General features: G+C 37.5%; 1 protein-coding gene across 1 annotated transcript; it reads left to right on the top strand.

Annotated features, from left to right (window-relative positions):
- The first annotated feature begins 5,824 nt into the window (after positions 1-5,824).
- LOC114316360 (uncharacterized) lies at positions 5,825-8,014 on the top strand. The gene is made up of 7 exons (XM_082894954.1): positions 5,825-6,278; positions 6,377-6,504; positions 6,642-6,709; positions 6,804-6,906; positions 7,028-7,187; positions 7,272-7,390; positions 7,661-8,014. The coding sequence occupies exons 1-7, from the start codon at positions 5,825-5,827 to the stop codon at positions 8,012-8,014; spliced, it is 1,386 nt and encodes a 461-aa protein (XP_082751080.1).
- Positions 8,015-14,057: the final 6,043 nt, after the last annotated feature.

The following is a 14,057-nucleotide window of genomic DNA, read 5'->3' on the forward strand; positions in this document are numbered from 1 at the left end:
TGTGAAAAAAAATATCATGGTTCCGGTTACCACAACTGTTACGCTACGACCTATACACCCGCGACCGCAACTGTTACAGCAACTGCCACCGCTTTTCAAAACCTTGGGAGTTAGAATCAGCATAAAAGAAAAAAAAGAAAACCGATGAGCCTATTGATTTTTAAAACCAATGAGCCACCAACGACCAGCGATGAGCCTTTCTCTCAGTCTTTTCTATTTTCTTAGTTCGAAACTAGGTCAGCAATTGATTTTTGATTATTATTTTTTATTTATTTTTCATCACAAATTAACTCCTACTTGAAGTTTCAGAAATTATATTTTTGACCCCGCGGTGTCCCCAAAGTGTCCAGACATGTCCCTTGTGTGTTTGTCTACAAAAAAATAAAACAAAAAAAAAGGGACACTCTCTTTAGCGGGTCAGACATGTGTCCACTGTGTGTCCGATGCGTGTTTGTGTCCAACACGTGTCCAGCATGGATACGGGACCCTTAGAGAGGTGTCTGTGCTTCATAGTCTATACCTAACCCCTCCCCCAAATGCTCTCAATCAACTTCCCATCGAATTTTTCTATTTCTGTTTCTTGAAGAATTACAATGTCTATATTATTCCTAATCAAAACCTCCTTTACCACACTTCTTCTTTTCTTGGATTGTTCTCCACTCACATTTCAACTTATAATCTTCATTTTAGAACCACTTCTACCCATGATCTCATTTGTTGGACCATCATATTAATTTAAGAAGTCAAATCCCTCAATTCCTGATTTCCTTCCTAGAATTACCCTTACCTCTCCTGTTTCTCCTCCCTCTTTTTAACGCATATCCCCTTTTGATCCGTCCTCTCACTTTCTTCACTTAACTTTATCAAAGACAAACCCTTTATGTCAAGTACCTGACTTAATCCCCCACCCCCAACCTCACCTCCTTAAGAGAAGAAGGTGTATTCCTCATTAACTCAATCAACCATTTCACACTTTCATTAAGTTTCCTACCCCTGGAAGACTTAACCCCCTACCATGATCAGACAATTTACCTACTGAAACATTCAATTTACGACATACTACCATAGTGTCAAGACTCTGAAAAACAAGGAGTAATGGCTTCTAAGATTCTCACTAGGTATAATAGGTTTACCCCAACCCCAAGTAAATCATCTCTCTCAGAAATTGACACTGGGCAAGGGGTTAAAACAAAAGCACCACTCCTAAAAAAGGGAAATCATGGTTCCTTCATCAATGAAATCAATCTTATCCCAATAGAAACTATTAGAATATATAGTCATCTGTTATTTTTTGTGTGAACTTAAGTGAGGGTACTATGGTCATATGGTTATATTATATTTCATATAAACATTTGTTGTTTGTTTTAGGTTTATTTTAAGAACCTAAGAACATACGTTAAATAAAAATCTTCCTCTCCTTGTTCCTTGTCTTTTTCTCTCTAACCCTAATCTATGTTTTCTATATTTTTACACTTTAACTTGGTATCAGAGCATCGATTCGACTTTGTCAACTATTCGTCAGACTCTTGAGATTCTGCTGAGGTGGCGACGACATCTAACGTCATCTTCCGTACGATGACGTCAGCGTGACGTTACATTCCGTATGGACAAGTCGAGCCACTCTAGGTCATCTCTCTCTTCTGATGTTAATTGTGATTGTTCTGGAATTTTTTGGGATCATCTAGTGTTAGAAATAATATATTTTGATTAGTTTTAATTCTTTGTTTTGATTTATTTTGAAGAGTATATTATCATTGGAAACTTATTATTTGATAAAATATCTTCTCTTTGTGTTAATTATGTTATTTGGAAGTCAAAATGAAGATTAAACAGGTATAACACAAGGCAACAACAAGTAGTAGCAGCAGTAGAGAGCTGCAAAGTAGGAATTCTAGCTGTAGGGACGTCCGAGGGACGTCTGGGTGGATGACCACCAAGCTTTGCTCTAGTTGTCACACAGACAGTATGCTCAACGACCACGGTTATCATACCTCTCCACGTTCCAAGGACGCGCCAGTGAGATCCGGGTGGACGACCGGATGGATGACCACCAAAGTGCAAAGCTTCACCAGGGACGTCTAAAGGACATCTGGGTGGATGACTGCCAAGAGAAAATTTTCATTTAGGACCTCCCAGGAAAGTCCTCTCTATGGAATGCTCACTGAATTTGACAAATGCTAAGAAGAGAAAATAAATGTTTTTGCATCAAATGACCCATCATTGAACGGGCAAAACACACTTGGATGTCAGAGAATATCTGAGAAATGATTTATACAACCTCCTAACCCATCACCATCCCATCTTTTCAATGGAAAGAAGAGGATGGGCTCTGTCAGACATAACAGAGCACCATCTCTGTTATATACAAAGACACAGACACAGACTCAGACACAACAGAGAGACAAACAACAATAGATACAATGTGCTAAACATTTTTTCATTTTTCATCAATCACATATTCTCCATCTCTTTGAGTTTTTGAAGAATTCCTAAACTGAGTTTTCATTTTCCTTCTGAACATATACACTAAGCTTAAGCTGTATGCTTATCTATTTCTGAGAATTTCTATTTTTTTTTCTAAGCTTCAATATTGTGTATCTATCTTTGAAAGAAAAAACACCTTCATTTCAATCTTGTATGAGTGTAGTACACTCAGTGTTCTTGATTCCTTGAGAGTGATTGTGAATCACCTAAGGTTTGCAAAGTTTTGAAGACTGATACAATCTGTGTAAAATTTGTGAAGGATTGATCTATTTGTGAAGAAGTTGCTAGCACCTTTGTGAAGTTAGAAGATAGTGGAAATCTCAAGTGAAGCTTGAGTGGATGTAGGCTTGGTTGAAGCTGAACCACCATAAATTTGTTTGCCTCCTTTTCCCTAATCTTTTTACATTTCTGTCTCTGCTATTACTGTTATAGTATTTGCTACTATTGCTAAATCTACAAATATCTTTACTTAACTAATTTAGTTAAATCCATTGCTAATTTATCTAAATCATACTCTATTAAATCAAAAATCATTCACTACATTAATTGTTAGCTATTTCATTGTTAAGTTCATCATTGTGTTTGATCATTAACTGTTATTCATCAATCTATCATCAATTAATTATTTATTGTACTAGTTGTTAATTTTATTGGGTAATTGTTAATTTTTATTTATAGAAATCCAATTCACCCCCCTCTTGGATTGCCTTTTGGGTAACATCTAGTGTGTGTTTTCTATTTTTGAATGTTTTTTTCCGAGTTCTTGGTGGTAATATTCTAATATGTGCTAAAACTCCTTACCCATAATTTTTTGATTATTAAAATACATTCCTTGGGATCTGAAATAGCCCCAGGAGGCTCTTTTTAACTTTGTTTTGCTTCGATGCTGCCGTTGGGTTGTTTTCTGGTATTTTTTGTGTTTTCATGGTTTGTTACTGCTGCTGGGTTGATTTGTTGATGGTTTTTAGTGTTTTCCCTATTTCGACAACAATGTGTCTGCCTGGTTTGATCATTCTGGCTAATTTATGCTCATCTTTGGTTGCTTGTTGATGCTAGTGATTGGGTAATTTCTTTCCTGAACTCTGTTCCTACGAGCTGCTTTCCCTTGTGCATTTTCCCCCCCTTTGAATCTTTTGTTTGCTGTTGGTCTTTGTTTTCCTTATCATGGATGAGCCAAAACCTGATGTGAAATCTTCAGTAGCTAAGGATGATGAGTTACCGAAGTCTATTACCACTAAGAAATTAAATGGTCCGAATTATTGGGCTTGGGCTCATGCTGTAAAGATTTTCTTATGTGACAAAAAGAAGTCGCGTTTTCTTATTGAACTTCTATTAAGGATGCTACAGGTTATGATGATTGGTTGAGTGAGGATTCATGTGTTATGGGGTGGCTTTGGTATAGTTTGGAACCTCATGTTGCTACTATAATGGAATTTGTGACACCTTGAAGGACATTTGGGACTCCCTTGCTGATTGTTTTTCCAATCAGAGTAATGTCTCTTGTGTTTATGAGTTATATGAGCAGATCTTTGCTACCCGACATTCTGACCATCCTCTTCCTGAATATTTATAATGGCCTTAAGACCTTGTGGGATCAATTATTGCAACACCGACCTTTTACTACTGATTTGGCTCAACAGAAGAAATATTGGGAGGAATTTATGATGGCATCCTTACTTTTGGATGCTAATGCCTATTCTCAGCTGTTGCGCTCTTCTTTGGGACAAAGTTCTTCCATATCTGGTTCTTCTCAGTCATTGTCCTCTTCTACCTTGATGTCGAGCAGTGGTGACCGTCGGACTAACTGTGGTAGTTTTCATGGAAATTCTAGTCACCGTGGATCCCATACTCATTCCTATGGTTCTCGTTATTCTCACGGTTCTCGTGGTGGTAGTGGGCGTGGTATTGGCTCCGCGTCCGTGGCGTTTGAAAGTGTACTCATTCTGATTCCTTGGGTCATTTTGAACCCTAGTGTTAGCAAAAGTATGGTAAACTTGATAGTGTTTTGAAAAGCACACCTAAAAGAATGCCTAAGCTCAAGGCGCAGCTTTGCACCTCATGTATAATGAGGCGGGGCGACATAGAAGTCGAGGCGATGAGGAGAGCGCCTTATGTGCTTCACGTTTTTTCCACTCCAATAGTCCATCAGGTTTTTTGTGTGGATACCCACATGGAATAAAATCTCATCTATAGTATAAAATGATCAAAATGCCGGTCAAAAGAGCAAAAACATTAAAAAAAAACCCGTAGTGGAGAAGAAGAAGACAACGCTTCGACACGATAAGAAGAGTCCACGACAACTATGAAGGTTCTTCTCCTCTTCTTCTCTTCTCCTCTTCTCTTTCTTCTCTGGTTCTTCTCTGCCTCTGTTTTACTATTTTTTTTTTTTGCTTTATTCTTCTCTTCTCTGGGTCGACTCTTCTTCTTTTCTCTCTCTTCTCCCATTCTTCTCTTCTCTGGTTTTCTTCTCTACCTTTGTTCTACTCGGTTTTTTTTTTGCTTTACTTTTCTTCTCTTTTTTCTCTTCTTCTTTCTCTTCTCTTTTTATTTTCTCTCTCATTTCTGGTCTTTTTCTCTCTTTTTTTCTACCTCTATTTGTTTTCTTCTCTCTTTTTGTCTCCTCTGTTCTTCTTCTTTGTTTCTCTCCATGCTCTTTGTTTCTCCTCCGTTTTTTCCCCCTCATCTATTTTACTTTGTTTTTTTTTCCTCCTCTATTATCTCTCTAGTTTTTTTCCCTGTCAAAAAAAAAAAAGGAATAAAATGAACAATGAATCACTGCTTATTGTCTCAATAGGTACATACATAGTAAATGACAACACCTGAGGGTGGAAAAAAAGAACCAGCAAGGAAGTATGCAACGACGGTAAATCTTGAAAATTCAAGCAACTTCAAGTGTAATTTTTGTGGAAAAGAGATGAATGTGGATGTTTACCGAGTTAAGCAACATCTTGTTGGAGGGTATAAGAACCGACCTAGATGCCTAACTGAGGTTAGTAATGAGGTGGCTGATTTTATGAAAAAAAAGAAAAAAAAAGGATCAATTGAACTTGATGCCTAACTTTGATGAAATGGTCAATGAAGAAGATTTTGAGGATGAGGATGATGTTGTAGAAATCTCTCAACATGGTAAGCAACCTATTTCTATTCAAGGTTCTAATTGAAAAACTAGCTCTACTTTTATTCAATTGAAACCTAAAAAGCCTAGGAAGATAGGGCCCATGGATTGTTTCTTCAACTTGAGTCAGAGTTAGTGGTGCAAAAAAAAAAAAAAAAAAAAAAAAAAGAGGGCAAGGGAAAGCAAAGTAAAATTGATGAAAATGATCCTTATAGGAAAGAGTTAATGGGGAGGGCCTATGTCAGAATTGCAAGATGGATATATGATTCTAGAATTCCTTTTAACATAGTCAATAATGAAAGTTTTGCACCAATGATTGAAGCCATAGGGCAATTTGGTCCGGGTTTGAAACTACCAAGTTACCACATGATACGGATTCTTTATCTCAAGAAAGAAGTGAATGATGTCCATCAGTTGATGAAGGAGCACAAAGAGGATTGGGCAAAGTATGAATGTTCTATAATGTGTGATGGGTGGACGGATAGGAAGCATAGAACTTTGATTAATTTCTTGGTGAATTGTCCTAGACGAACCATGTTTCTTGAGTCTATTGATGCATCTAGTTACTCAAAGGATGCAAACAAGATCTTTTTCTTTCTTAACAAGTTTGTTGACAAAATTGGAGAAGCTAATGTGGTCCAAATTGTCACCAACAGTGCTGCAGCAAATGTATTGGCAGGTAAAATCCTCTAGGTCTGTTGCAAATAGTGTGCTTTTGTTTTGGTTCTAATTGTTTAAACTTGTATGGTTCTAAACTTACAACTCATAATCTTATAGGGAAGTTTTTGGAGGCGAAGAGATCCCACTTGTATTGGACACCTTGTGTAGCCCATTGCTTGGATTTAATGTTGGAAGACATTTTCAAATTACCCAATTTTAAGCAGACATTTGAAAGGGAAATTGGGGTACACGGTTATATTTATAACCGTCCATCTTTGTTCAATATGATGATGAGTTTCACTCAATTGAAGGAGTAAGTCAAGCCTACTAAAAAACGATTTGCAATAGCTTTCTTAACTTTGCAAAGACTTTATCAACAAAGGAGCAACTTGAGGAAGATGTTCACTTCGAAGGAGTGGACCAAAAACAAATGGGCGAAGGAGCCGTAGGGTAAGACAACAGCTCAAATAATGCTAATGCCTTCATTTTGGAATCATGTTCACCATGCCCTTTAGTTTTCATGTTCTCTTGTTCATGTACTAAGAATGGTTGATGGTGAAGAGAAGCCAACAATGGGATATATTTACGAGGCTATGGATGAGGCTAAAGAAGCTATTGCAAATACATTCGATGGAAAAGGAAGAGAAGTATAAACAGATCTTTGAAATCATTGATCAAAGGTGGGACATTCAATTGCATTGCCCTTTGTATGCTGTTGGGTTTTATTTAAATCCAAGTTTGTTTCACAAAGATCCCAATGTTGTAAAGGACAAAGAAATCATGGCAGGCCTATATCAATGTAAATCAAGGTTGATCCCAACACTAGAGGTCCAAGATAAAGTTTATGCAGAATTGGCTAAGTATGAGAGGGCTGAAGGACTTTTTCAGATTCCTATGGCAATTAGACAAAGAAGTACAAGGGTACTAGGTAATCATTTATAATGTTCTATTCTAGTAGTCAATTCCTTGTACTTCCAAATGTTTGCTAAGTCCTACTAATTATCATGATCAGCTGAATGGTGGAGTTCTTATGGTCATGAAACTCCTGATTTGCAAAAATTTGCCATTAAAGTTCTTAGTCTTACTTGTAGTTCATCTGGCTATGGGAGAAATTGGAGTGTGTTTGAACATGTGGGTACCCGTTGTCAAATCTAGTAGTGAATTTTTATTTTATTTTAGGATCAACAATAAAGAACTTTATTGACACAAAAAAAAAAAAAGGAAACGAAGATGAGGTATCCTCTTACAAAAGGGTAATGGAACAAATCTAGTAGTGAATTCCAAAAACAAATTCAGTTATGTATGAATTTAAATGCTTTTTTATTTATTGTTGCATCTTCACAACAAAACAAAAGAAATAGGCTGGCTCAAAAACATCTCAATGATTTGGTGTTTGTGAAGTATAATAGAGCATTGAAACGTCAATACATGAAACGTGCCAATATTGATCCCATCTCTTTGAAAGATATTGATGAGAGTAATGAATGGTTGATTAGGAGGATGGAGAATGAGCTTGTGTTTGATGACAATTCTTTGGGGTGGGATGATGTTGTTGTAGCTGCTGTAGTTGAGGAGAGTAACCAAAGAATTAGATCAAGCACAACTAGGACAACACACCAACAACTTGTAGATGAAGAAGATGAATGGGAAGATGAAGGTGAAGATGAGGCTGAAGAGGAGTATTTGGATGGATACAAATCCAATGATGATGATGGAGGAGATGAAGTTCTTCACAATGATGGTGATGTCTATTAAGTTTTGAGTACAATTATGCAACTATAGGACTTATACTTTTTAATTTCCTTCTTGAACCACAAGTTAGAAGCTTAGTTGTTTTGAAATTTATGTGGATGATCATAGTACATAAGGTTTTTGATGGATGTGAATGTAATACTTTATACCTTTTGTTGGATATTATATTTTTAATATACTACATATATTTGTCATGTTAAAACGTTTGCCTATTTTATAATTTCGCTTCGCTTTTAGTACGTGCGCCTTGCTTTAGTGAGGCTTGTGCCACACCTCGCGCCTCGTGCTTAGGCTATAGGCCACCTTATTGCCTTTGTGTGCCTGGGGCATTTTAAAACACTGAATCATGTAAATCAGGTTATGGATGTTCCATCCTCTTAATTAACATCCTTTCCCTCTGGTCCTGGTACTTCCCCAACTGATTCTCATGATGGACTCACCACTCAGATTAGCGAGCTTATTAAGCTAGTCAATTCTCTTCGTACTACTCTTTCTTCATTCTATACCTACATTGGCTAGTTCAAGTAATATTGCATGTATGGCTCAATCCCAACCTTGGCTTCTAGACTCTGGCGCTAGTTCTCATATCTCTGATAATTTCTCTCTTTTTCATACTCTTCATCTGGTTACCTATAATATTATACTAGCTAATGGATTCTCCCGACCTATCAGTGGCCAGGGTACACTTCAGCCCACTCCATCTCTCTCCTTACCCTCTAGTCTCCATGTTAACTCTTTCCCATTTAATTTGCTCTCTGTTAGTCAATTAACTAAAGTTCTTCACTGTTCTGTAACATTTTCTCCCTTTTCATGTGTTTTGCAAGACCTCTAGACGAAGAAGATGATTGGTTCTGGGCATGAGAAGGATCACCGTAATTCCTTTTCTAGTCATGTGTCTGTGTCCTTTGATGCAGTCTATATAGACATATGGGGCCCTTTTCGCACTCACTTTTAACTTTTTTATTTTTTTTATTTTGTTATTTTTGTGAGTGATTACTCTCGAATGACTTGGTTGTTTTTATTACGGCAATGGTCTAACTTGCCTCAAATAATTTCTAAGTTTTAAAATGAAATTTTTACTCAGTTTAGGAAACGTATTAAAATATTTCGATCGGATAATGCCTTAGAATATGTGCAGCCTGTTATGAATACTTTTTGTGATGATCATGGTATTATACATCAAACTAGTTATGCTCATACATCCCAACAAAATGATGTTGTTGAGCGGAAACACCGCCACTTATTAGATATTGCCCAAACCTTGATGTTCAACATACATGTTCCCAAACAATTTTGGGGTGATGTTGTGCTTACTGCATGTTCCCTTAGTAATAGTATGCCATCAGCCAAGTGTAGACACCCATTTTTGACTGGCTGCAAGACTTGGGCGCTTTATTCTAGGCACTCGATGATGAAAGTTACATTGTGTAAATGTCTTGAATTCTCAACGAGGGAATCCGGTTTTTAGCTCTAGAATCGTAACCTTCCATACCGACATTGTTTTTACCATAGAAATCCATGTTTTAGCACAGTGCCAACCTACACTGAGCCTAAAACAGAGGAACAGGGGAGTCGCATTGGGGCCTGGCTGTGGCCATTTGGGGCCGGCCATGCCTTTTAGGCGATAAACATTGTTCTAGGAAGGAATTTGCCAGCTGTCTATTTTTGAAGATATTTGGGACCTATTTGGCTTAAATTCTATAAATCCGAGCTGTTATCTCTGTTTTGAGGGTTAGAAACATTTCCAAGCATGTAAAAAATCTTTTAGAGCTCCTTCTTCCTTAGCAAGCTATCTTTGAGCAAGCCTATCATCCTTGAACTATATCTATACATCATATACACCCTTAGAGATGAACCTTGGAGCCTTGGTTGAGCCTTGAGAGAATCATAATTGCCTTGAGAGTGCTCTAGGATCAAGTTTGGTTTACAAACAGAACTTAATCTCTTCAAGAGGTATAAGCTTGTCACCTTTTTCCTTTCTTTCATTTCAGTCTTTTTCTATCTTTTTCTTGTGTTTTCTTACTGTTTTGGATCCATTCCAAGTGTTAGAACTTGGGGTTGAAGAGCTACCAAAGGTAGAGAGGCTTAACACCCTTTCTTGTACATTATCCCTTCTTCGGTTTTCACACTAATTTTCAGAGTTTAAAACGGCAGAAAAATATGGTTTAGAAGTCCCAAAAGTGGAGGGTTAGCCACCCCTCCTTAATCTTGCTTACTAGTTTTGTATCTCTTTGTTTTTGCCTATCTTTTGTGCTCTTTTAAGATGTTTTAGCTACTATCTTTTACATGTTAGGGGCTGTTTAGGGCTGTTTTATTTCATTTAAATAGTTTATGTTTTGAATACTTTGCTTGTTGTGTTGTAAGTCCTCATGGCTTCAGTTGTTTAGGCCGTAGACATCTAGTCATTCGAGTTGATGGCTTTTTTTTTATACTTAGTTGTAATAATCAACTTCACACATCATATCTGCACCCTCCCTCCTTTCTTGGTTTTCTTTGTTTGAGAGTCGTTTCAAACTAGTGTTGTTTAAGGCTTGAGAAAGAGACCCTTCCATGCTTAATGGTTTAATCTCTTTGGAGGTTCATTACCAAGGCATCACATCTCTCTCATGTCAAGAACAACTTCTTGTTTGACACTTCCCTCCTTTTAGTGGACTTAATTCTCATTTTTGGACTAAATGATTAAAGAATGAAAAGGTAAGTTAAAAAGAGTTAATAAAATTGGTTTAAAATCAATTAAACTGACATAAAGAAGAAGAATAAAATTGGTTGGATTCGGCCGGATGTTATGTGGAGTCTATAGCGTCAAGAGTCATCACCTATTAATTCATGATATTTTGATGAATTTTGAGGCGTGTCTACCTCCCTCCCTGAGCTAACTTCATAATAGAAGGGAGGGGTGGTTATCTTTCATTGCATTTATTAAATTTTTGTCCATACGTGTGCAAAACCATCACGCAATCAACTTGCGACCAATGATGGTTTTGGAACCGAATCTGTTCTTCTCTTGAGTTTCCCCATGATAGAGAAGAGCAGAAGGGACAAACAGGGCTTAGAAAGGCTCTGTTTGCACTGTTTTCACCTCAAAGCACAAAAACATTTTTCTACAAGAAAATAGGGCATGGCCGGATTTTGTTGGACCCGGCCGGGCCTCATTGGGGGCCGGCCGGGCTCCAATGTTTGGTAGGCAGAGTATTTTTAGCAGAAACAGAGGGCAAATGGCTAAGGGTGAAACAGAACAATTGCATAGAGGGTAGACAGAGCAGTTTCTGCAAACGGTCTTCATTGACGCGCATATGATCCTCATACATCTTCTTTTATTTTATTATTATTATTATAATTATTGTTCATAATATTGTTGTAATTACTTTTCATGTTATTGTTGTAATTATTGTTGTCCTTATTGTTGTTTATTATATTGTTGTAATTATTATTGTTCTAATGTCTTTGTTGTAAAAAATTAGATAGGTCGTTATTTATTTATTATTCATTTGGATTTGTAATAAGTAGTTGATTTGGACACTTAGACATTTGGACCCTCTTACACAAGGGCAAAATATGTAATAAATTGTGTATATCTTCCAACCCCTATTTCTTTCTCCCATTTATTTAACTGCTTATAATGGTAGCGTCATATTTTTTTCCTTAGCATTTTCCATGACTTGCATCCATTCGTTTTGTATGCATAAGGGTTCAGCTCATCATACTAACCAATGTCAAATTCAAACTTCCTTAATCAAATATGTGATTTGTCACATGTCTTGAATTGAATCACATGCCATGCTATTAGCGGAACTTATTATTTACATAATGCATGCGTCGCATTAGTTGTATTGCCTTATTTAGGAGCATGCATTTCTTCTAATTATTTTGTTTTATTTGGCTTACCTTGGAGTACTAGGTGAGCATTTCTCACTTTAGCATACTGCATTATGTGTTTGTGTTGCTATATCGCGCATATTTTCTATGAGGCTAAATGCTTAAGTGATATACAATGCTGGTGGATGAAGGCCTTTTACTCAAGTTGGAATAATTTGATTAATGTAAATACGAGCTCTCTTTTTCAAGTGACATGTATTCAAAATACTTTTTCAAAACAAACATAAAATCAATGTGTTCCAAATTTTCTAAAGTGGTCTATACTTGTGTGTGAAAATCACATAGTAAAGATAGCATAAATAATCAGAACAAGAGCATATAATGTAAATAAAAATCACGTCATGATTAGTAGTGGCCGATCTTTGATTAGGTAAGAGGGGTGCTTAATTCATGACATTCCCCTCTCATACCTAAGTTCAAGAGCCGAGACACTTTGGTGAAGACGAACTAATGGCCTTTGGCATGAGTCAAGGGTTTCCTAAATTTTCCAAAAATATTTAGATGGCGACTTTGAAATCTGGCAAAGTAGTTCATTTTTGGCATTTTGTTTTATTCAAAATTGATTTTCCAAAAGATTTGCCGAATTTGGACTCATTTGTGTTTATCTATTTCACATTGCACTTGTGAAATCAGATTTAGAACCACGGGAGTCCGAACTGTAGGGCTAATCGTATCCAAAAGGAGTACAAAAAGAAAGATATAGTTTCTAGCGACTCTGCTAGGGACTTAGAGAACTTGACTTGAAACTCATGATGCGAAATCTTATCTACACTTATATGTTCTGTGCATTATATTTGCATTGTTACTTTAAAGTCACTGTGTTTTTCATCTGCTATTCCTGGACGGTTTGCCAGAGGCTTGCCTAAACACTTGCCAAAAAGCTGACCAATTGTGGGATTTGCCATGTTGGAAACACAACCCTTGGATCTGGATTACCGCTATACAGCTTGATCCACCTTTCACTTCTTGGTGTTAGGTGTGAGAGGTATCTTAGGTTGTCTTGCTGAGGTACCCCTTCTGACCATTTGGCCTAGCTATAGATAGTAAAGCCATAGCGACTATTCCAATTTAGGACAGGATGCCACCCATATACAGGATGTTGTGAAACTCTTTGTTTGAAGTAGTGCAGCCTAGATCATGTCAAAATCTAGGACAGGATAACCCTACCCCCTCATAGGGGTGTTTGGTTCTTTTACCTGGTAGGTGCTTCTACAGTGAAACTGTACAAGAATGCACCGTATTAGTGGTATAAAATTGATATTTGTTTGAGAACAGAGTTCAGTAGCGATTACAGTTCTTCAGCTATATGATTATGGCTGCTGTGGATTGGGCCAGAGTGCTGTCCGATTTGGATTTTTTTCTTTTCTTTCTTTTGCTAGGTAGTTTATCATCATAGCTTTAGACAGACCCAATATTCCCCAAGTTGTGTGGACTCATTCTGGTAGGCTTGGCAAAACTCAAGACCTTGTTGGTGGTCAGCCAGTGTTAGTCTCTCTTCCACCGATTACTCGATGAAGAATGAACATGTTGTTACCAACACTAGCACAGAGTACTCAACAAACACCTATCCGTTTCCACCCATTCAGTTCACCAGTACCTAACTCACCCTGATCCGCAATGGCACAGAATGCAGAAGAAGTTGTTGCCATGATGGCAGCATTTTAGAGAACCATGAATCAAAGGATGGTTGCACAGGATGAAATTATCGTTGATTTACGGTGCCTATTTAGGACATGAGCTTCCATTGTCCATTCAATCCCGGCCGCTCAGCCGAATCTTGATCCACCAATGCCGGTTGAAAACCCCCAGGTCTCAGATCCTCAAGAGATGTTTCCACCAGCTCTAGCTTACTGACAGCCCCCTGCAAGACTCCTTCCCTTTGATATTAATGATACTGACCCAACCATGATCAAGATTTCCAAGCTAGAGAAAGCACTGACAAAGTCCCAAGGCTTCAATTCCATTCCGGATATTGAAGACGGGTACACTGAGGCTTCGGTTAGATTACCAAAAAAGCTCAAGATGCCCCACATTGACAGATCCGATGGGAGTGGGGATCCGATTATGCATGTTCACCTGTTTTCAGATGTACTGAGGCCAATGGGCCTGTCTCGGGCTAAAAAATTGTCATTATTTGGGAGAACACTGTCTGATGTGGCTATGCCAAACT

This window comes from Camellia sinensis, chromosome 11 (assembly GCF_055761805.1).
Source record: "Camellia sinensis isolate YWXY chromosome 11, ASM5576180v1, whole genome shotgun sequence".
Lineage (NCBI taxonomy): Eukaryota > Viridiplantae > Streptophyta > Magnoliopsida > Ericales > Theaceae > Camellia > Camellia sinensis.